The sequence below is a fragment of the Telmatherina bonti genome (assembly GCF_933228915.1).
Source record: "Telmatherina bonti genome assembly, chromosome: 6".
NCBI lineage: Eukaryota > Metazoa > Chordata > Actinopteri > Atheriniformes > Telmatherinidae > Telmatherina > Telmatherina bonti.
In genome coordinates this window covers 13,826,752-13,852,299 of record NC_136624.1, presented here as the reverse complement: position 1 = coordinate 13,852,299, position 25,548 = coordinate 13,826,752, and the positions used below count along the sequence as shown (strand labels likewise).

The following is a 25,548-nucleotide window of genomic DNA, read 5'->3' as shown; positions in this document are numbered from 1 at the left end:
TCAAGGTTATAGTTTTCAGCCTATTGTTTTGTTTGTGTGTAGCAGTGTTTAGATTTTGGTGTCCTTTTGTATCATTGTTGTTATTTCAGATCTTGTTTTCAGTCTTTTCTGTTGATAAGAGTCCATGTAAAACCAATTTAGTATCTTTATGGGCTTTTTGTGTCTCTTTGTTGTTGTTTGGCATTGTCATAGCTGGTTTTCTGTTGTAATTCTGTAAGTCTGTGCCAAAGTTTAAAATATAATCTTCTTCAGTTTTGTCCTAATTCTGTATTTTTTTTTTAAGTCATTTCAAAATTAGTTTTTTTATTCTAAAGGTAGGTTTTATCATTTCATTATCTTCCATGTTTTGTGGTTGGTTCTAAGTCTAATTGTGTTAGGCCTCATTTTTTTGTGTGCCTGTGTGATTTTCATCTGTTTCTCTTTGGTTCAAGTGTGTGTGGTCCTTTAGTGACTTGGTAGTTACTCTATCCTGTTTTTCTTTTCCCTCAATGTTGTTTACCATCTCTGGAGAAGTTTCATGTCTGGTTGTAGTTGGAATGAGTACATCTTTGTTAATATTTTGTGTTTTTGTGTTTATTTCTTTGTCTCTATCAAAGGTAATTGAATTTAGCAACAACTTGTTCTTAATCATGTCAATATGCCGTCATTCATCTCTTTGTAGTTAATTTGTCTGTTAGGTTTATCCTTGAATGGATATCAAAACTCTGAATGGATTTTTCCATTCATTCATTAATTCATTCATTCATTCGGCCACAGCAGCAGACGACAACACCAGATGCCACTCCTGTCAGCTGTGAGCAGGAACCTGAAGCTACAACAGGAGATCTTAATCATGGATGTGTAGGCTACAAATCTCCAGCAACTGTGTGAGGCTGTCATGCCAATGTAGAGCAAAATCTCCTTACAACACTTTGTTTAATCTATTATGCAGTTCTGAAGGTAAAGATGGTCCAACCTGGTACTGGTAAACTGAACCTGATGAAGTTGATGTCGAGTGTGCATGATTTGCTTTTAAGAATTAGTAAAATATTAGTAAAACTCATTTTTTGCCATTATAGATTTCCTCAACGTCTTAACTTGTATGGTTTAATAAAAAATATATATATATATCACCTAACCTGAAACCAGAGTTGCATGTATTTAATTGGACGTTGCAGCAATCTGTTACACTAACCCATTAAGACCTTGATGTTCCAAAAGAAGCGCAGTCATTTTTGGGTTTGAAAGTAATTTTGGAATCTGAAAATATCTAAAATTCCTCTGATGGTTTAGTCTGCAGAGCTTTGGTGGGGTGGTGAGGGGCAAAGGTCTGCACTGATAGGAGTTTGGAGCTCAGTCAGTTAAACATTTTTTTATTGAGGACTAGTTTGAGCAACTTTCCCACATTTGGAGCAGGTCAGCTTAGCACTTCATCACTGGCCAGTATTTATACATCAGAAATTCTTCACATGCTTTATAAAAAAAACATCTCAGATAAGGCATACAAATGACTCCATCAGATAAGTGCTGGAAAAATACATTTTTGAGTATAATTCCCTTAATGTTTCGACAGCATGTTAAACTTTTTACACCAGTCATGACACAGATACAAATCTGAAAGCAAATAAAACAAGAGTCCCTTTTATTCTTACATTTTCGATGGTCACCAACATCAACAGTTTGAGGGAGTGGGTGTTTCAGAGCATCACTTCCATGAGTCAGTCGTGCTCTGTTTAGTCTTTAATAGCCTTTGGTATGCAGTCGGAGAGCCCACTTGAGCGTTAAGAGTAATGTCTGTTGGAAAGCAGGTTTGAAATACCACCTCTTTTGCAAAGTGTTGATGTTCCAGTTTTAGATTCAGCGATAATGTTAACAAACGAATCATTCCTAAAAGTGTGAAACAGGGGTTGTTTTTCTGTCTTTGCTACCTGCACCCACAGGACTCCACCACCATGTCCTCGTACTGTTTGTAGACAACGTTATTGGCCGAGTCAATGTAGAGAATGCTGATCGGGCTAAGGCGTGTTGGAACACAGCAGGTGGGTGGCGTCGAGTCCGGGTCCATGGAGTTTATCAGGGTCTGTATGATGGCATGGTTCGTGGGCTCCAGGTGGGAGCGGATGGGAAAGTCACAAGCGCCATTGCAGTGGTAGGCGTCGTACTCCAGCGGTGCGATGATCCAGTCGTCCCAGCCCATTTCTTTGAAGTTCACGTGGAGTCGTCTCCGGTGGCAGCGTGGCCTCGTCTTTGCTGCCTGGTGTTGGGGCAGGGACTGTATGAGTGGCTGGGGGGGTCTTTTATTCCGTGCCTGAGCAGGAGCTCGCCGTGTGCGGCGCTGGGTGAACAGGTATTCATAGACTGTTTTGTTATCATGGCCCGAGCGAGCTTTGATCTCATTGTAGAAAAGGTCACGCTTCTTGCTTTTTCCAAACGCCAAGAGGAAGGCTTTTTCCTTGTTGGTCCTCCCAAGTCGGGCAAACCCCAGAGTCCGTAGGTCCATGGGACGACCTCTTATGTGCTCCAAGGCCTCCAACTCAAAACAAAGCTGCTGGGAGCGCTGATCCTGCAAGTTTTTCAAGCCTTTGAAGACCTTAAATACATCAAACACTTCCCATTTGTTGCTGAATCCGCTGACAACATCTTCCACAGCCCTTGTCTGGAGCAGAACAGGCTTCTGTTTTCCCAAAGAACAGGTGTACAGCTTCAGGCACGGAGACAAGCCACCACCTCCTTCTTCTCCAGTAGCTGTGGAGCCCATCAAGACTCTGCGGGGGTCAGACAGGCGTTTCCTCAGGACACGTAGCTCAGCCCCCAGGAGTCCGTCTCGTTCCAAAGAACTGATATTGAAGTGATACCTCTGACGTCGCAGTAGGGCCCCACGCTCATCTGCCAGGGAGGAGAAGCAGAGACAGATATGTGGGTGAATGAAGAAAAGGAAAATAAACAATCCAATTCATGAAAAGAAATATAAATGAAGTTGATCTTTTTTCAGGATCATTTCTATAATTCCCTTCTGCTCTTCAGACTCATCCTTCACATGAAATACATGGCTATTTTTGCAGATTTCCACTCTTCGGCTTTCGCTTTCATGATTGACATCTGTTAAATGTAACCCTCAGATTTAACTCCATATTCACCAAACCAGTTTTTACATTTTGGTTAATCCATTCCTTTATGAAAAGAAAAAAAAAATCTTCAGGAGACATCCCGAGATATATAATACAGAATATGTTTGCACACTAAGAACCAGTTCTAACATATAGCATACTAAAATGACAGGGAGAAACCCAGCTAACAGAATGCCAAGTGCTGGCATCCAAACATAACACAGTCCAAACCCCAAGCAATTATAAGGAAATCTAACAAAAGCATGAGAACAGTTTTGTCCAGAGTTTTGCAAATTTCTCCACTTAAGCAAACCATACAAACATGGTTTCATATGAAAGCAGAGACTGTGCTGATTCCATCTCATCGCTGTGGGACAAGAAGTGGGTGCCAACAGCCAAAATATAGCTGACAAAACAATAAATTATGTCTTACTTTTGCTGTTTAGCGGTCAAAAGTTTTATTCTGCCTTGAAATACTCTGCTAATGTGTGCTTCTATAACTCTAAAATTGTTTTTAATGAATCACCAACATCCTGGTCATTTCCATGAAGAAGAAAAAATAATTTTCTCATGAAATATTTCATCTTCCTATTATACACTATCTTGGGCTTCACTTCTTTCTGGATGCATGGTGTTTGTAGTGGCAACGTAACTTAAACATAATAGAACCTGTTCTGGCCACTCTTGCAGGACGTGAGGTTTCTGACTAGTGGCAAAAACAAAGCAAACAGATACAAAAATGATCTCCGTTTATTAAACAAACAATAAAAAAGAAAAACTTACGTGTTGCGTCCACAAAACCACTGCAACTACAAACAAAAATATTAAAATTATTTTCTTCTATACGGTCAGAAACTCTGTAGCTCCTCGTCCTGCTCCATTTACAAAAAACACAGAGCATGCGCACTCTGCACTCTCTTCATGGTCCTAATGCAGGACGTTAAAGGGAGCCTAAAATAGTCAATTTAACCATAACATATAAAGACAAAAATATCATTAAAACTATACAATACCTAGCTAAATTTTCCACAGCAGGATAAATACTACATTACTTATTGCAACAAAATATGGTTCCATTATAATGTTATGTACAAAAACATACAAAATAAGCATAACTTTTACATGGCTCTGACAGTGTTTTTCATCTCATGGTGTAAGATGAATTTGGGGGTTATTCCTAGATTCTCCTCACTCTGACCATTAATAAGAGGTGTCCCTTATTAAGATTGGCTGATGCTCTCTTAGAAGTCCAAGTTCACTTCTTTAGCTTCTGCTTTTGCACAGTTCCTCACCAGGCATTACTAATTCTTAGATGAATTGGGGTTCTATCCCCCGGTTTCCACTGAAAGTAATAAGATCTTCTTTGAGTAGGAGACAAATATTTATATTTTCTACTGTGTACCATGTGAATTTTCTCTGACAGTAAAACACATCTTGTTTTTTGTCACTTCTGATTTGATTCACTGGGCCTTGTTGAGAAAATGTTAATAAAAGAATGTAAAAAGAAAATGTATTTAACTTCAGTATTGAAAACCAAGTTTTGGTTCAATTCAAAGCAAATAAAAGTTTATTGTGTTTTCATTACACTACTTCCTTTTTCTCAGCGTGTGTATTATTTAATTATGATTAGTTAATACACCTCAAGTTCAATTTTTTGCAAGGGTTTAGATACTGCAACTTAATTATTAAAAATGATTGTACTTATTGTGACTAACTCTTAAGATCTTTTTACTTGAAAGCGCTGCTCAACTTTATCATCATAAAAACAAAAGTGAACATGGAAGACATTTTTGTTTTTGTGATGATAAATCCCTACATTTTATTTTATTTTCAACATTTCAAAAGATCTGAATAAAACTCAACATTAAATTGTTTTTAAACTAAGGATTCTGGCATAACAACAACAATAAAAGTACTTTCTTTCATGTCATTAAAAAGGTGAAACAAAGTTTTATTTCCATCACTCTTGAGCTCTTGTGAAAAACAGAAGTATATGATATATGCTATTTTGTAACACTAAATTGATCTACATCCAAACAGTCATGATTAATTGGATAAATTCAAACAATTTTTACACTTTAACACACGTGTCTTTGTCATGATATTACATCTCATTGACCAAAATGTTCCGAAAAGGCTCTCTTACAAACTTTTTAAAACCATGACTGTAACATTTATGAAAAACTTCATCTTAAACACGTTCTTTCAAAATAAAAAAGAAATGACTGTACGGGACCACTTCTTATGAACCTTTGAGAAAATAACTTGATCATTTACAAACCATTTTGATTTTTTATAACAAATGGCAAGCTTTTGCAGATCATGTTTTAACGTTGTTTTTCTTCTGAGGAAATGACAAAGTTGTGCTTTATTTAATCTCCAACAAGTTTCAGTCAAAATTGAATTCATATTCTGTGGCTGGTTTTGTGAAAACTGCATCAGATTTGTTTCCTTCAAGATCACACCACAAAGTTACCTGTGAATCCCAGATCCACCTGCTCAATGTGGCCTTTAAGAATTAAAAACTTATCGCAACAGTGTATTTTCATTATAGTAAGAGATGGTGGTTATGTAATGATTGCCTGTTTAATATCACTGCTGACCAACCCTCAGACTCACAAGGAGGTTTTATTTTATCAGAGGCACAACTTGCATCTTAAAAGGATGCATCGTAAAAAGATGCGACAACAGGTGTCACTTTGCTTTAAAAACTGTAAAAAGTTCTGCATGTGAAAATAAATTAAGTGCACCACCCCCCTTTTAGTCACTGCACTATGAAGCTGCGTGCCCTTATGCATTCATTGGGCCAGACTGCAGGCTGCTCACTGCTGTATGACTGCACACGATCCATAAGTCTTGTCCTTCTATGGGTATTTTCAGGTGTTTGCCTGCAAAGTACAGCAAGTTGTCACATCATTTTAAACTTTTCCAGATTGGCATTCACAAATTTATGAGGAAAGACATGAACAATTTTTGAGTTTACCAACATGTTTCTGAATTTGTCAGAGTTTTGATACAACTTGAGACTGAAATTAAGAAGACTTGTGAGGACATATTGGTGAATGTGGGCTATTTTCTCTCCTCTTGGAAATAAATGATTGGTTTGGAACATTTCTGGGTTTGGAGAAAAAGTGACAGATCAAATGACTTATGGCTGTTTGTAAACTCTAGGGAAGTTTTGAGCGATAACATACAAGAAATTTTGCTTTCAGGAAACATAGAACCATTACCTGAATCAATGTAATATCAGGTTTTGATTGAATGAATTTATTATTTTGCTGCTTTGCAAAAACAAGTTTCCACCAGTTATTTTTCTATGTGCGGGTGAGGCTGATGTCCTCATCACTCTTAAGAAAATTGTGTTGCCTAATGTGCTTTTTGAAGACTTACCAGACTTGAAGACTTATTCTTTTTTTTTTAGATAAAGAATAAAAAAGATTTTGGTAACTTTGAGGACATGGAGTCCCCACATGTCCATTAATTAAACTAAGTCCTCATATTCACACTTAGACAAGTACATGTACACTCACACCAGAGGACAGAATTGAGCAGGCGGTGATTAATGTTTTCTTTTGTTGTCAGTGAGGGAAACCAGCAAAGTCCCACATCCAAATGAAATCCAGCAAAGAAATTAGCTAAAACAAACACACATGTTTGTAATTCTATCATTATGAGGACCCATTCTCACATCAGGGATTTTGAGGCCCTTTATGCCAAACCAAAACACTGCTGTAATCTGAACCCTAAAACCGAGTCTAAGCCCTCAGACAGAGACGCTCTCACTAAAGGGATGTCCTCACTTTTCAAAGATGTCCTGAAACTCATTGCAGTCTTCACAAAGATGGCTGGAAACGCACACAGTTTGCTTCTTCTCACGACACCCTTCTTCTTATCCAAGAATGAAGCATGCATTGAAAAGTACATTAGAACCAGACAGTGAAACCACATCTGACTGTAAACAGGGCCTCTATTACGGACCTGCAGCTATTCACCAACAACAGACAGCAAAGCAGCATCTGCTACAGAGGAAACAAACCATCAATAACACACAAACATGCAGGCACTCCTCTGTGGAAGGTCTGATTAAAGTTGGGAGGAATTGGATTCCACAAACTCTCATGTATTTTCAGAGCAGTGAAGATGAAAATGTTTGCAAGATGAGTAGCTCTCAGGTGTGGTCTTTGTTATCAGCCTACATTTTTATGTTTTAATAATATCTGCCAGGACATCTAAATTATTTTAGTCAGTGAGCTAATGTGGAAAAGATTATCTGGTAGAATAAGTTCATGTTTGGACTTTAGACAGTGATCTTGCCCTCACACCCTCCAGGTTGGTGAATGGTGGGCGGGACTTGTCAGACGCTGTCTGAGGAAGGCTGCCACAGAGCTTCCAAGTGAATTAAAAAAAGAGAAATAAAAAAAGTATTTGAGAAGGGATGTTTTGCTTTTCAGGAAATAACTGATGGCCGTTATCTTTCTTTCTTGCACTTACCTGAAGAAGCCTGTGACAGAACACACTCACTCCTAGCTGAATAATGTGAAGAATTGTCCATCAGTTCAGAACCTTCCCATACATCCCTGGATAATCAGCTGTAGGAGCTCCTCATCATTTACCTAACAGAACCAGAACTTCTGCATGTTGATTCTTGAAAGATATCATAGACTAAGGCCACATTCACATAAGCCTTACTGATTTGAATCCTAGTCCATTTGCTCGGAAAGTTCTCTTTGTTAGTGGCAATGTGAACGCACCAAACGAATTCTGATTTGGATCAAAGAAGCTGACTCAGTCCAATTACAAATGCAGGTCTCGGTCTGATTCAAGCTGACCAAATACAGGAAGTGGACTGCAAAGTCCCAACAAAAGTAACTTTCTGCATTTGGCATAGTATTGCATTATGGGTAAATGCAAGGCATTATAGACAAACACAACCACAGCAAACAAAACGTGAATCTCTAGAAATGGTTTGTGGTCAAACATGGAGTGGTAACAAAACAAAAGCACTAATAGATACATGGTCAGAGGAAAATATATCAATGAAAGTAGTCACACAGGTCCTGGTGATTTATTATTCTAAAGGTTTGGCACGTTTGACCAAAGTTCAGCGTGAATGTGATCTCGGTCCATGTGGATATACCCCCCTGCAACTGAGTCGAGTCCCCATTCAGACTGAGACTAGCGGACGAGCCCGATGTGAATGCACTCTAAAACTCACTCCTAACAGCTCAATGTCCCATGTGCAGATATTTTCCTTTACAGTGACATTTCAAAATTGAAAAGTACTACAGCACTTTCTCCTTTTACCTTCATGCTAACTTTATTGTCTCAATCTGCATGTACAATCCTAAAGCAGCATCTAGACACATTACAGTCCACTTTATTATCCTGCACCAATGTCCTAGTGAAAAACAATACTACATTTTCAGTACTCCTTCTGTGTCCTTGTAAAAACTTTAAGCTCATTCATTTTGTTAGCTGATAACTATATTTTCAATCAGAATTGTTGAAAGAAATAGTTTGAATTTCTTTGTTTTTATTTCTACTTTGATCTTATTTATTCATTCTTCAACTCATTTGCGATTTCTTGTTATTTCATTCATTATTTCAGTTTTGGAGAACTAAATCAGATGATCCTGCCGGTAAACAAGATTTGATTACCATGAATATTCACAACAGATCTTAAAAAAGTCAAATGTACATTGAGAAATCCATTGAGCAGCAGTATGGCCTCCAAACCAGTATAAAAAAAATAAAAAACAACTTGCTGGTGGATTATCAGTTAAAAGAGAAAAAAAAAGTTTGATCAGACCTACTTCAAATTACCAACCAGATTGAAGAGTGCTTATTTAAACTGTACAAAAAACTGCTCTGTCAACAATTAATGTTTGAAAAATTGTTCAAAATTTACTTTAACTTGCTTTTTACCCTCATGCACATGTAAGCAGCTGGTTCCATTGTAAGTGGATTTGTCCACACGCTTGTATATGACATTAGGCACTGCAGGATTCTGGAGAGCATTAGAAAACTTAGACTGGATAAATTAAATGTGTAGGGTGTGAACGCAATTGTAAACATAAAGACAAAAGAGGGGGTTAGTGTTTGGTTAATTCTGCTGTTCTCATTAAATTGTCTGATGACAACACATGCCATCATCTCCGTCATTGCACAGACACATAGCTGTAATGATTTTTTGCAATTACTTTACCTTTTCTCTGTTAATTTCTAAGACCCCATTAACATGACAACACAGACAGTAAAACACAAATGTTATGTTGACTTTTGGCAACTTGGTTATACAATAACAGAGTTCTGGGTGGACAAAACCACAAAAGTTTAAGAATGAGCTCCAGAGTGAAACACAAGGAATTTTTATGGTAACAATGTCAGTCTTGGCATCTTGCACTGCACTCACAATGTGTTCACACCAATGAACAGCAAGACAACAACAGCAATGGTAGACATTCATGTTTTGTTTGTGCTGCCGAATCTTCATTTCTTTCTCTCTGAAAGCCAAACCCGATGCAATACTTGTGCCATCGGCAAAGATACATTGATTATATGCAGCAAATAATTAGTGTCTACTCCTCCAGTTTGATCAGGATGTGGTGCACATGTGGGGTTTTCAACTGCCCACTGCAGGCCTGGCATGCACACTACAATATTTTAAGTCTTATTTGTCTTTTCCATCTACACAGAGAGATTTTGTAAATGTATTTGTTTTCAGTACGGAAAGGAAAGAGTTTCGAGGTTTTGCATGGGAATGTTGTCATGTAAACTGGTCATGTAATAGTTTTGTTCGCACTGTGCAGCAGCAATTATGCAAGTAATTTCAAACTTGGTCAAAAAACTTGTTTCTACACTCTACTGTTGTTAACCCTCTGACCTCCAACGCATTGCAGCTTGCAAAAATACCTTTAATTTCAGGGGATGTGCATAAACAATGCCTCAAACATGTTCAAAAGACATGAAGCAGCCATAATAAACAGTTTATTTCAATTCAGCTTTCTGGCATCAAATCACAACATAATTGTCTAAAGGCACTTTAACAGACATAATCAATTTAAGCAAATTTGTTGTGATCCAAATAAAACAAAGTCACATGAGCCCAGTCTATAACAACCTCCTTATCTAATGAATAAAAATAACTGCCTAGCTAAGAAAAAGAAACAAAAATCAATCGTATTATATGTGGGCGTTATGAAAAACATTTGCACCAAGATGCTAGAATACCATTGGCCATGTCAACAAACTATGTCTAAAGGACAACTAAAGGTCATCTGATCTTCAACAGGCCTCTCAGTGAGGTAAACACAACCTCAGATTAACAGTGCTTGTCATATCACATTATGTAAATTAAAATGAACAAAACAATTCCAATAATCAGAAGTACTTTATGAAAAACTGCATCCATGTTCAGTGTTTGTACATAAGTAGAAACCATCCCAGTGAGGAGCTTCAATATAATGCAACTTTAACTGATCAACATCAGTGTGAGCTCCTATGTAAAAGCAAATGCTTTACAGCATTCAGGTGGGTTACCATGCCAAGGAAAAAAGACTTTAGCTATTATTTTAGCAAAACAAAAGTTGCTGCTCATAAATCTGGAAAGGCTAATGTCATTTCAAAACTATCTGGAGCCAATCCTTCTAAAGAGTGAAAGAATATTCACAGGTGTAAAACATTTAGAGCTTGGTACACATGAGGAATTTCTTAATCTGACGAGATTTTTTTACACACATTAAAATAAAAAAAAGTTTTTGAACAATTTTGAATGTATGTGGTATGCTGCAATAATCTCTGCACAGCACACCACACACAAAATGAATCTGCCCCACAGGTGATCTAGAATCTAGTCAGAGCCAGAAATCTTGCATGAAGAAACAAATTCTACTGAAAAAAAGAAGAAGGAAAAACATGGCATCATCTGGAAAACTAAACACCCAGGATGGGAGAGGACATATAAGACAAAGAAATGGTGGCGGTTTTGTAATGTTTCAATCGACTGCCTTAAGTAGAATTTTTTTTTTTTAATGTAAATCACTGGAACAGGATGTTTATATAAAATATTGATGTCTTGACAACTTTGTCATAGCCCGAGCAGCAGTTCTGGGAGCACATAATAATAAGCCAGCAGATGTCCTCAGTTACTGCACAGCTCATTTGGCCAGATTATTTAAAAACATTCATTCATAACTGTCTAATGACAGAGAAATAACTAACTAAAAAACAGAAAAGACTTTGGAAAAACTCTGGACCCAGTGGGAACTCGGACTTTACAGACTACTGACCATCGGCCAGGCCTGTTGTTGCCTTCGTCTGCCTCCTTCTTTCCCAGTCAACTCACTTTAATATTGGCCACATTTCGTTCCATGCCACTATCCACAAAGCCATTACTCCACAGTTGTCAGCTTTCCCAGCACACGTAAAAATATTTGTTTATAAATATTGAACATGTTTGATACTAGAGACAGTCGGCCCTGACACATTTTGGAGCAGATTGTCAGAACAAATGTACTCCTAACACACCTCTAACGACAGGATAACTTTAATGAAAAAGCTTAAAAGACTTCAGATAATGTGCTGTTTGCTGTCCTTGGGAGAGGGAAGAGAGAAAATTGGCACAAAAGTGACCCAATAATCCTTATGTGTGTACCCAAATTAAGACAGTTATCGAGCTTCCCAAGGATGGACGTCCAGCAAGTTCAGCTCAACATCAAACCATTCAATGTTCAGGGAAACTGTAAAAACCTAACAGCTACAGACTCTCCAAGCCTCACTGAGCATGTTAGAATTTACTATTCACAAAAGTCCAGTTAGAAAAGGCTGACCAAGTATAGACCAAGGATTGCTGGACATGGCCTATTTCCTCTGCAAAAAACACGGCAGTGGCGCTTAGTTTCTGGACAACGTCCTTTGGATGGACACAACCAAAGTGTGGATGTTTGGTCAAAATGCACAACAAACCAGGGAGAATAGCTTCCTGGGGTTCAACCCCAGGAAGAATAGCTGTAGTTTTGCTGCAGCTAAAAGGGATCCAATTAACACAATAAAGCAAACCATACACAGCATCTTTGTGTAAACACCTCATACCAACTATCAAACATAGTGGGGAGGGATGATGATCTGGGCTTTTTCTGCGGTTAAAGGACACCTGGCATTTGTTGAGTGGACCCTGAACTCCTCTAGGTACCAAAGTATCTTAGAGTGAAATGTGGGGACCCAAACAGAGCAGCAGATCTACAACACAATGACTGAAAATGACAAGAATTAAGATGTTGACATGGTGCAGTTGTAACCGGTAAGCTTCTACATTATGCTGGTTAACTAACTGTGGTGACAACATGACTTTCGGAGAAAGCCTCCGTTTTCATTTCCTTCCCAAAGGCTGAAGGAAACAAAAGAAAATAAACCACAATGTGAACGTGCCCACTCGAATTCCTATACAAATGAATAAGAACAAAATTTATGCTTTATGGCGACCCCAAAATTTCTCTCCACAACCTTTGGTCATGCTATGTTCATCTTGTCATTACTTACAGATAGTTGTTATACTTACAGTGTTGTTTTTATAAGAAGAGTAAATATTTGCACAAATATAAAGAATATAAATAATATAAAAGATAAAGTTGGGATAGTAAAATGATTAAATGATAATGCCACCCAACTCTCCAACAGGAAAATTCTACAAAAGGGGAGGGATATTTGGGGGCCTAAGGAATTCATAGGGGTGTCCCAAGAGGAACAAACCAAGGAAGAGGGGCTTTTATCTTAAAGTTAACTGCAGTGATTTGAAAGATCCCTTCAGGTATATTAACATAAATCCAGATTTTGTGGATTTATCAATCAAGGTCCCAACTCAACCTGATTGAAATGTTGAGGTGGGACCTACAGAGACAGAACCCAATTCTTTTCATGCGACAGTACATATTAGATTGACTGGTCACAATGAGCCATCAGCACCTCAGTGTCTCTGACAGATAAAGCACTCTTCATGTCCCTTTGGTTGTCACAATTCACCATACAGTAACACAAACCAACAACTTTTATTCCACTCGTCAACATATATTCTGTGCTTTGCATTAAGCAGCTGTGGTTAAATGCAAGGCTGATTCACATGTACACATTTCCAGACGGACTTATGTATTTTCAAAATGAGGCCCCCAAACTGTTCAGCCTTAAAGTGCCTGTAGTGGAGGTCATAAAGGGTCCAACAAGAACATATCAGGGACCCTCAGGAGGTAAAACCAGGCATGCATTTGGCGAAAGAGGAAAGAAAAAGTCAGATAGAATGGCAGAAAAACAAAGAAGGGAAGGAAGAATGTAAAAAGGGAGTGAAGTGAGAGAATATTAGCAGAAAGAAAAGAGTAAAAATGAGGAGGGTGAGGTGTGTCAGGTCATCAGTCTCTCCTCTCAGCATGCCGACGAGGTCAGTGGCGTCTTGCTGAGGACTCGCTGAACAAATAAAGTCCAAATTAAAAGTACATTAAGTGCTGGAAACATAAACGTCCAGCAGCAGCAGAAATCCTAAACTCTGCTCATTTAAACATTGTTTTGAACAGTTTTACACCGTAAAGACAACATTACACTGAGGGGGGGGGGGCGAGAGGAGTGTTTATTTGCCCTCATGAAGACGTATATCACTGAGCGCTAACCAGATGTTAACAACACATAGCAGCACTTACAGAAATGTATGAAGGCAGCAGCGCACACACAACTTCATCTGAATAAATACACAACTACATCCTCCTGCATGTTTTAGAGATGAAAGCACCTGAAAACATGTTTCCAAACATTTTCCTGAACTAAAATATTGCTTTTAAATTTACAATTAGAACAGACTAGAAAACAAGAAAAAAGCCAAAACATGTGAGGCACCCCCTGCTGGTTGGCTGCAGTATTATAAGCTATCGCGCAATGGGAGATTTTCGTAATTTATGCATATAGGTTACACATACCTGTGCATTATTACATGCAAAAAGAAGCTATTTTGAATTCTGTTCCATATCCAATCAGCGCGCATCATCTTTAAAGACACACTACAGAACTTTTTCCATTTTCGCCGTCATGTGCCCTCGATCAACGGTTAATCCATCTTGCATCATATCTGACCTCTCTCTCCAGCTCTCTTCAGCCAGAAAAAGATGATCTTACGAGGACGCTTGTTTTGTCCCTTTCTTTCTTTTAATTTTTTTGTGTTTCTTTGCTGAATCAGCGACATTCCATGTTCAAAACAGACAGTTCCTTATTACACCATGTGATGGATTCATGCTTCCTCTCCTTACAAGTAAAAACGTATTCCCTGATCCCATTTTTGCCTTGGAACAGTCGAGTACACAACAAATAGCCATCATCTAATTTTTTTGAGTAAAGAGGACAGATAAATTAATTTACTTCACAGCTGTGCTTCCTTCCCTCCAAAAATAGTTTTTACGCATGTATGAGCATTAATGAAGAAAAGGGTCCATGGCCAAAACTAAAGAAAACTAATCTATAAGTTGACTTAATGCAATCTTTTTTAATCCATTTCAGTCATGTTAAAGAGATCTGATTTGCTGTTGATTTTTGTTTGTTTTTTATTTTTATGTTTTAATTGATCTTTAGTTTTACATTTTCAGAGGTCCAATTATAGTTCAACAGGTAAAACAAAGCTAAGTCGAAGCATCTCCCAAAAAAAAAAAAAAAAAGGTAGAAAGCGAAAATATTAAATAAATATATGGTTGCACATCAACAATTTAATCTAGAATGGTACTGACTGTGTTCAGACACAAGAGGTTGTGGTGGTCCTTTTGTTTTTCTGGATAAATCTATTTTTCTAAATCTGCAATTGTGAAATTGTGGGAGAAAGAGAAATAAAACAGACTCAATGGTGTGTTTTATTAATGGGACAGGGTGTGTAAGCTTACAATTCTGCCTACATTTTTCAGGCGTGTGAAGAGGACGTGTAAAGGTATAAATGTCAGAAAATGTTTGAAATAAACTGAGTTTTATCAACTTGTATATGAAAGTTAAAGCAACTAATTAAAACAAACTAATTAGGCACCGGTATTGCATCCTGTCTCTTCTCTGAACTCTGTCCATCCAGTAAAAGTCAGTGTGATGTTGAATATTTTCTTATCCCCTGCTCTGTCCCTTTCGTTCTCTTTTCTTCTCTTCCAATAATAATGTCTGCTTGAGTTTATTTGCTGAATTAGCCACGATGCATGTTTAAAACGACCAATGTGTCACCGTAAAGCAAAACTTCGAGACAGAAATAGGTTGTGACGTGAGGCTTCTTGGCCTCAGGGCGAAGACAGGGCAAAGACAATTCCACAAAAATGCATAATGAATGTCAGTGTACCATCAAAATAATTCAGGAGCACACAGTTTAAGGGCTGGAAAGTAATGTTGCTTTCAGGCCAACTCGTTTCGCAATCTGTGTGAAAACCAATTGGGGCCTGGCATTCTGCTCTGTTTGGTTCAGCTACAAGACAAACTTTCCACACATCCATATTGTTTTATTCACCGTAGTTGTCTGTTGTCCAGGTAACTTTTGACTCGGAGGATGCAGCAGTCTGTGTGTTGAAAAAAGTTTTAATTTGTGTATAGCCGGTCATTGAAGGGCCCAGTTAACCTTTATTCGCCAGTCTAGAGAGGACAAAATGTAAATCACAGTATTTAACTTGTGACAGGCTGTTTCATAAACATACATTCATAAACAGAACTTGGATCTTTAGGCTCTTTGTTACTTTCAGTCTGCTTCGTACACAAATATTTTGTTCAAATCTTTTTAGTTTCAGCTCTGAAAAACAGCAAACAGCTTGACAGACAGAAGAAAGGGTTTTAGCTGCAACAAGGTGATTCTCAAAGAGCGTTAAGCCTGTAGCAGGGCCTACTCTGCAACAAATGAGATTTTTTTCTTTGTTCTTGACATTTTGAAAACAAAATCACTTCTTTGTGTTTGTTAAAGACATTTTGCTGCTTGTTCTCCATCATCAGCCAGCAGACCTTTCTTCTCCAGGAAATGTCGATCGATTGGTTGAAATTTTAAAAGGTCAGCATGGTTAACTTGGAAAGGCATGAAATTAAATGTTGTCACTTTTGAATTCCTGCTAATGCAAGACTGATTGGATAGCTTTAATGACAAGCTCATAGAGGTGGTGAAAAAATATGAAAATGAATATAATATGTGGCATATAAAGACACAGACATTGCTATGTGCACTATCCTGCCCTGCCACAGAATAAGTTTCTCATTGTGTTGCTTTAACACAGAAATTAGTCAAATGTGAGTAATAAAGGATGCTTTCTGTGGTCAAGGTATAGCCCTTGTCAAGCGCTTGCACTCTGAGGGGGCTGCCCTCTTCAGAAAACAGAGATGTAGCTTTGCATGAGTGGATTCATCTCTTATAGGATCACATAATCTTGTACGCTTTGGTTTATGGGTCCCCTCTATAAACACAGAGAACTCTGCTTTGTGCTACTTTGTCCTCCTATTCGAATAAAAGTTTGTCATGGCTGAACAAAGTGAGAAAGTGACAACGGTGTCTGAGGGGGCCAGAAACAGCAAGCAGGAAGGTGATCGCTCCGAAAGAAAGGCACAAGCCAACCTTGGCAAAGAATTTGCTCATTGGAGTCTGATGAAAGAACAGTGTGGACGTAAAACCCATGCAGAACGTAGCAGTGTATGTCTGTGTCTTAATTCTTCTGTTCCAGCTACAGACCAAAGCGAACGCGACTCCCTAAACATTATGTGCAAGTTGGATTAGAATTATAGTTTTCACACACTGTCCAATAAGAAGCTGTACTTCTGTAATGTGTAACAGGCTAAGGGCAAATGCTAATGTTTCCATAATAATAACTTGTGGACATGACTTGTGCCAAATTTACTGCTTCGTCTGATACTCAAAACTACAACTAATGTTTTTGGAGCAGTTTTACCTTTTTTCTTTCTTTTTTTTGCTTGTTTTTTGTTTTGTTTTTTTGTGACTGTCATTGATAAAGATTGTTTATTTAAGGGCCAGTGTAGTGTGGCCTGTGGGAAGTTACAGGTTCAGCGCCCCCAGTGGCCAGAAGTTACACTGTATCCCTTTAAGTATGAAATCATTGGGTCAATTATTTATTGCACATAATAATAATACACACATAGTAAATCTCTGCCCTATGGCTGACAAAACTTCTTGTCAGCTTTTTATTTGTTTATGTGGCCTTGAGAACAAGAGCAAATTTCCCACTTCTCATGGAAATATTGGTATATCTCAGCATAGTGTGTAGTGTGTCCTTCAAACTAGGGCTGGGCGATATGACCTTTTAGTAATATCCCGATAATTTTATGGCATGTCACGATACACAATATATATCTCGATATTTACCTTAGCCTTGAATTAATGCTTTGGTGCATACAATCACATCAGTAAGATGATTTTGTGTCTCCATTAAAACATAATAGTTCATACTGCATCAAGATATGCTGATTTTAAACATTCATGCCAAAAGAATGAAATTGTAACGAAGCAAACTGATCACAACCGTATTTATTGAACAGTTAAAGCAGTGGCCGAAACATGTCATTTTAAAACAAAATAAAGTGCCTTTGCATGGTGTATTAAATGCAACGTATGAAAATAGGTGCTCTAGGGGGGACATTTCAAATGATGAACTATTATAAGGCTTTGCTTTATGGATACGTTTTTGAGTTGTCCTGTATTTTTTGTAATCGCAGAGTTTAGCATAGAAATCAGTCTTATAATACAGGCGGAATGTCCTCGTATCGTCTCCAATAAACGGCTTGAGTCAGTTTTTAATTCAGGGTTTGATTCCCACTCCTTTCTGTACTTTCTAGAGACATGACGAGCTAGATAATTTTGTGCTTGTGTTGTTCTCACTCATATGTAAGTCGCTTTGGATAAAAGCGTCTGCTAAATGACTGTAGAATAGAATAGAATAGATAAATATGCTTGTGTCACACAGTGGATGAGGTGAGTAAGTGACAGAGGCTGTGAATGTAATCAAATAGAATTAATTATTTTTGCGTGACGTGAAAAACTTTGTAATTTACGTCCCACTCTGTAATCCAGAGTGGGATCAGTGGCGGATTTGGCTGTTCATTGTGACTGTGTAGGTGGTGTAGGAGTCATGCAGGTGTCCTCTCTGCTCCTCTGACTGGCTGCAGCCGGAGCGACTGAGTGCTTTAGGACGGGGGGAGACTCTTGTTCGTGACATTAACTTTACAATATGCGCTTTAAAGTCAGTCACCAAAACACCATGAAAGTCTCCAATAACTCCAGTAAAAGTCGCTAGATTTGTCGTTAGTCACTTCTCACAAAAAAAGTCGCCAGATTTAGCGAGAAAGTCGCCAAGTGGGCAACAGTGGCTACACGCTGCCTCTCATGACGTAGCACATAGCTCACGTTATGTACGTAACTTGGTGCGCTTGCTTTAACTCTCTGTGCAAAGCGGTGCAGAGTCAAGGAGGAGGGAGAAAACCCCGCCCACAGCTAAAAACAACTACGTGACAACAGGATACTCAAATATGACGAATATACGCATTTTCTATATCGCACAGAGGACTAGCCACAATATCTTGAGTATATTCGAAATATCGCCCAGCCCTACTTCAACCGTGTGAGGAAACTGGACAAGTTGAGAACAAAGGAAGTGTCAGAAAAACTATCTACAGCACATGAACAAGATCTGAAAATGATGTCCTGCAGAAATAAGATCAATTCCAGCAAAGAGCTAATACAGGACCTGAGAGATGCATCTGGACCTGGACTGTTGGCCGAAGCCTCATCAGAGACGCTCTCCATATCAAGAAAGTATTCTCCAGAAAGGGAAAAAAAAGGTTGAGATGTGCCACATTACACAAGGAGTGGTCTAAAAATAGGCAGGAACAGGTCTGGTGGAGAGATGAATTCTATTCAGAGGTCAGACTTTACCATTACTGAACCAGTGTGGAAACATCTGGCTGTAGAAGGAACAAAAAGAAGGGAAGGTCAAAAGGAGAGGTCTGAAGTCCTTCAAGAATTATTCTTGAAGAAGACTCAACAGAACACTTGTTGAAGAAGGATCAGACTGAATAAAGCTGCTCAAACCAAACATTCACCTTCAGCTTCCTTATTTGACCGACTTCTTTCTTGAGTTTTATGCTGTGTTTATGTCTGCACATGTTTCAGTAAATTACTGCATGTATTTCCAGATATAAAGATCAGTTCATAACTTCTCCACATGCTTTAAATCCAGGTATTTTAACTGTAATACCAATACAATTACAATACAATACAAGATGTAATACCAATAACCCAATACCAAAAGACTCATTTTTTTTCTTTTTTTCCCAGTTGATTCAGATAAAAACAAAAAGGGGAAGGGGAGGAAGGGGTGGGGGCATAGCTGGTCAGGTCTTCGTGTTCCTCACACGAAAGAATGCCATGAGTGTTCGCAGATCACATTTTTACTCACAACTTATGTACTTTTTGTCTGAATCTCTTTCGAAACTCCGCTTTAAAATCATCCAGACACAGTGACTTCCTGTCTGGCTGCTCTTAAAGGGGCTGCAGTAAATTACAACGCGGCTAAAGTCTCTATTAGTCGAGACATTTCTTACATGATGCAGTAAATCATTAAGTTGGAACGAGCTTGTCATTTAGTGCTTTGAGACTTCATGAAACTGCTGCTGGAGCTCAATCAATAAGCAAAAAAAACAGACACACAACTCAAAGCAAGCCTGCAACACATGACAGTTGTGTTTTGTTAATTTTGGACAAAGCCGGGCTCGCTCCTTCCCATTGTTTCCACTCTTTATGCTAATATAAGCCAACTGGCTGCTGGCTGTGGCTCCATATTTACAGCACAGGCTGCAGAAAGTCAGCCAGCACGTTTCCCGGCGTGCTGAGCTGCTGCTTTAACATCCAGGCTGAGGAGGAACTTTGATGTGTGACAGCTCATTCAGCAGCTTCCTGCAGGCTCTTTTCCACTGCATTCCCTCTGAGCAGCGCACAACAGCTGACCTCCTGACTCTTCTCCAGATGCTCCCTCCTGTTCTTCCTCTCTTACCTCACGGACTCTCAGACATGTCTGCATTTAGACGATTTACAGCCCAGTTCCCAGCGCCGCCCTCCTCCAGTATACCCTCCAAACTGCAATTTAACCCCAGTGTCTCTTCTCCTCACCTCTTCTTCTTCTTCCTCAGCATCCATCCAGTGAACACCTTGCAGAGCAGTGCTTTTCAACCACTGCCGTGGCACACTGGTGTGCCGTGAGAGACCATCAGGTGTGCCATGAAGAATGATCTAATTTCAGCAAATTTGTCTAAAAAGCCGCTCTGTGTCCATCCAAACAGACCCAGGCCTCTGAAAGATCATAAAATTCCTTTTTCTTTTGTTTATCTGATTAGGTTTCTATTATTTTTATATAGGCCTTAATAAAAAAATTTTTAAAAATTAAAAAAAAAAACATTGCTGGTTTGGGGTGTGCCCTGTGATTTTGTGAGTGAAAAAAGAGTACCTTGGCTCGAAAAAGGTTGAGAAACACTGCTCCAGAGCATGCCAGTTACCAAACTGGACCTCAAACCAGTTGAAAATAAAATGCTTTACGGCTTTAATTTATACATTTCTAATGCTTCTAAAGGAAAACCAGACACCAAAACATCACCATGAGGCTGAAAGTCCTGCTCCTTTATAGATGGTTTATATCTGAATATCAGAAGGAAATGACTTATATTTAAAGAAAGTTACACAAGAGTAACATATATCGCTTTGTTTGTAAAAGATAAACATTTTAAAAAGATTTTAACAACTAATAAGTTTCACATTTCAGGAGAAAAGAAACACACGTTTACCTTGTCCTTTATCCACGAAGCTGGTGATGGTGTTGGCCAGTCCGGCCTCGTGCAGTGCGCTGCCGTTCAGCCCCCCGCTGCTCAGAGACCAGTACAGAGACAGCATGTAGTCGTGTGGGATCACCAGCGGCTGCTTGTGATGCGCGTGCCGGCTGCTGTGTTTTGTTGGAGTTTTCATGGCCACTCCGCGTTGCGCCGCCGGCGCTGCGTCCTGCTGCCTCTGCGCGCCCTCCGCTCTTTGTGGAGCCGCTTTCCCAGAGTTCTTCCCAGGTGATCCTCCACCAGCAACGACCGGACTACTTGTCCCTGCTGCATGTGCGTTCATAGCTGCGGGAGCGTGCACTTTGACGCGCGCATCTCCAGCGGGCAGCCAGGAGCGCACAGCCTCTTTGCGCCCTAAACTCGCCGCTTTGTCCCGCAGCTGTTCGCGGCCCGCCGCCGCGGCTGCGGACGCGGACCCCCCTGCGCTGAGCCTGGCGGTCGTCTCGCCTTTAATTGGCGGCGGCCGCGCTCGGGTGTGATCTGCTGGTTTCCAAGTTCCAGGAGCAGTCAGCGGCTGCCTTCCCACGACACCCCGGGTAGACAGAGCCCCTCCCCGGGCTTGCTCTCCTGCCGCGCGCTCCGCTGCTTCTCCAAGCCGGTGCTGTTGGTGTTCTGTCAGTCTGGTCCGGCCGAGAGAGGCAGGCACAGGACGGAGGGAAATGAGAGTCCAGCAGCTGAGCAGAACAGAAATACGCTTCACAACTTTCATCCTAAAGTCCTTTTGCCTTGTGGCAGACCGTCATTGTAATAAATCACAAGCACTTCCGAAGTTATTGATCTGTTTGGCTGAAAGCAGAAACGTCTGAGTCTTTCATCCTCTGGTCTCCAGCTGCGCTCTGCCACCTGAGGAATCCCTAAAAAGTCTTTCTCCAAATCTGTGGACTTGAACTGAGTTTTCCAAGCTGAAAAGACAAATCCTGTAAAGCCTTCTTCTCCCGCCTGTCATGTGTCAGAACCATAATGTTGAACTGGGACAGAAAGCCTGAGAAAAGGTGGACTGGCGTTAAACTCTCCGCTGGAACCGTTCTGCGGGATATCTTGTAGAAACTTCTTTAAATCCCTCTTTTTTTTTCCAAGAGAGAGGCAAGAATGGCGTAATGCCGCTGCCTCCGTTTTTTCTCTTTTCCTTCAAAGTTTGAACTCCGTCCAGTGAAAATATTTCACTCACACACCAACCTGCAGGTGCGCGAGAGATCCTCCAGCAAACCTGAGTGCAGGAATTGGAAACGGAATTCCAGAAAACGGTTTTAATTACCCCGTGATGTCATGCTGTCCAAACTCATTTAACAGCAATAGTTCTCCCCAAATCTTCCTCCATCTTTCCACAGATGACTCACTCATGCTGCAACACAAGTTTGGTTACCCCCCCCCCCCCCCCCCCCCACGCGCGCGCGCACACACACACACACACACACACACACACACACACACACACACACCCAAACGCACACACGAACCAACAAGAAAGTGGAAAGAAAAAAAATTGCATTATGTCACTTAAGAAAAAGGTTTTTAAGCCTTTTGCTCTAAACAGAGAAGGGAGGTGGTTCTCAGGTGATGCTTGCCTCATGAAACACGGGGCCCCTAACTGTAAGGGCCCCAAAACAGCCTTATCCATATGCAGTCGCACCATTTTTCACCAGTTAAAACCTACAGCACAGTTGTTTATCTTAGATAATCCTTTTTTATATAATTGTTGTTTTTTTTTATAGTAGTATTCATTCATTCATTCATTCATTCATTCATTCATTCGTTATCCTACCCACTTAGTCCAATGAAGGGTTGTGGGGAAGCTGGAGCCTATCCCAGCAGTCTTTGGGTGAAAGGCAGGGTACACCCTGGACAGCTCGCCAGTCCATCGCAGTAGTAGTGGTATTAGTATGTATGTGTGTGTAACACACACTGACGTTTGTGGTTATATTGACATGATTGCATTATGTAGTTCTACAGATTTGTCAGCTGTGCATCCATGAAGAGAGTCTTCCGTTCCCCCACATCCCAAAGATGCTCTGTTGGAGTTAGATCTGGTGACTGTGGAGACTGTTGGAGTGCAGTTAAAGATACACTGCGGCCGTAAAGGACTTGACATGGTCAGTGATACTCGGATTGGCTGTTGTGTTTAAATCATGCAACACTTGTACAGAGGATTCCTCCGTACCTTATAGCAGCCTGAAGTGTTGATCGAGGTCAAGATGAATCCATGCTTTTGTGATGCTTTAATCATATTCTGGCCCTGCATGCGGAGCTGAAATGGATACTCATCAAACCACATGCTCTTCCAGCTTCTATTGTCCAGTTTTGGTGAGTCCATGTGAATTGTTGCTTCAGTTTCTGGTTCAAGGTTGGACGTGTTGTGTTTAGAAATGCTATTCTCCATACCATGATTGGAACCTGTGCTTATTTGATCCTTGTTGCCTTCCTATCATCTCCAACCAGCCTGCCTATTTTCCTCTGACCTTTCACATCAACTAGAAATTCTGGTCCAGACAACCTCTACTCATTAGATATTTTCTCCTTCTCAGACCTTCTAAACCCTGAAGATGACTGTGTGTAAAATCCCAGAACATTAGCAGTTTCTGAAATGCTCAGACCAGCAACTCTGCTGCGTTCAAAGTCACTTCATTCCTCTTTCTGATGCTCAGTTTGAGCTGCTGCTTGTTGATTAAAAACTTCTGTAGTGATTTTATAACAAAATTAATGTGGACATTTCTATTTTTGTGTATAAGACCTGCAGATATAATTACAAGAAAAAACAGTAGATCATCTTCGCTTCCACCTCAACCTGAATAAATGCTTACTGAACCATTAAATCACATCTAATCTGGAGGTTTCTGGGTGGAAAGCTGCTGCACCTCCTGCTGGAGTCTTCATGTTGGCCTCTAAAGTTTACGTACGAAAAAGTTCACATAACAAAGTATGAATCAAAAATACTGGTGTCCACAGTTTCCTTTTAAAATTTCAGAATCTTCATATCAAAGTCCACTTTGCTTCAGTGTCAGAAAGCAGAGGAAAAAAAACTGTAGAGTTTTTAAACTTTTGTGATCAATATCCACAGAATAACAGGAAATATTTAATTTATTATTATTATTATTATTATTATTATTAATAATAATAATAATAATAATAATAATAATAATAATAATAATAATAATAATAATATTAATTTCATGGACCTTAAATAATCTATTATTACTTTAGTCATGTTTATTTTTTATTTCAGAATGTAAAATCAGCACCTGAGAAAAAAGTCACACAGTCGGTCTTTAATTTTCCTTCCCTCCCTGGAGGGCCCGGGTCTTGGTTCTGATTCTAACAGTCTGTGCCAGTTTAATTTATGATGCCACAAGCAGCGCCAGCCTGCTCCATAAATTTAGTTTAGACCAAGCTTTAGGAATAATTAGCAGCCAGAGAAGTTGGGTTCAAAACCAAAGCTCTTGGCAGCAGAGAGAGTCTCTGGTGGTTTGTAACTGGAGCTGGTTCTGGTTCTGGTTGCGCTGTTTGTCTTTCCCTCTCCATCTCTCCGACTCTCTCTTCTCCTGACTCGTGTCTTTCAGCGTGCAGCTCCGAACGAGGACATGATGGATGAACAGAAGCGATTGGATTATATGAGGCTGTCGTGGATCAGACGTAAGCCGGAGCTGATGGAGTCGACCGGGCCGAGCGGCCGGAGGATGTGAGTGATGGAGACGAGGTAACAGATTTATGTTGGCTGTGTTTGTGGCCTGCTGCACAGCAATGCATCAGTGCTGCATTAACAAGGTGAGCTGGTGTTTTCTCTGCCGTTTCAGCTGCCAGACTGAATAATGCAGATAATTGTCGGTAAAGCTCTTTATGTGAGTTCAGAGCTGCACATGCACGTCTGTTCAGCTCATTATGAGGAAGAAAACTAACGTTCTGACTGAACGTCTGACGGCCTAACAAGGTACAAAATCCAGTTTCACCTGAAGGTGAAGTCTGACAGCAGGTCAACATTTTCACTCCTTATTCTCCTGCAGCAGATCTTTTCTTTTTTTTCTTTTACATTTGGCCTCTATATCTTTCTTTTACAACTCCAATCCCTAATGACTTCAGCTGTTTATGATGTAAAGAAAACAGAATGCAGTTGTTTACAAATTTCACAAACACATATTTTATTCCCAACACAGAATCTACAACATAAACAACAAATCAGATGTTGAAACTCAGACATTTTAGCATTTAATGGAAAAAATGAGCTCATTTTGAATTTGATGGCGGCAACACACAGAAAATTAGCAGTGATGGCCTGAAGAGGCAGGAACAAATCCAGCAAAGACCTGCAACAGGACTCAGAGCGATGGATCAGGACCCTCAGCTGATCCATCTACGCTTTTAAAGCTAAAATCTCGTCAGAAGGGTGGCTGTCAAGAAGCGGTTCTAAATGAAGTGAAACTGGGACAAACAGCTGAGATATTTCACCTGACACAAGAACTGGACTGAAAACCAGTGACGTGATGAATCCTCCCCAGAACCTGGAGCAGTGGGATCATCTGGACTGAGGACAGAACAAAAGGCAGAAATATACAAAGAGCTTCAAGAAGTCTGGAGAATTAGTCTTTAAGGCTATTGAAGATTGTTAGGAACTGAT

At 39.7% G+C, this 25,548-nt stretch overlaps 1 protein-coding gene across 1 annotated transcript; it reads right to left on the bottom strand.

Moving 5' to 3' along the window:
• Positions 1-1,903: 1,903 nt before the first annotated feature.
• On the bottom strand, positions 1,904-21,651 carry gdf5 (growth differentiation factor 5; the record flags this gene model as incomplete). The annotated part of the gene is made up of 2 exons (XM_079241974.1): positions 1,904-2,865; positions 20,901-21,651. The coding sequence occupies 2 exons, from the start codon at positions 21,649-21,651 to the stop codon at positions 1,904-1,906; spliced, it is 1,713 nt and encodes a 570-aa protein (XP_079098100.1).
• Positions 21,652-25,548: the final 3,897 nt, after the last annotated feature.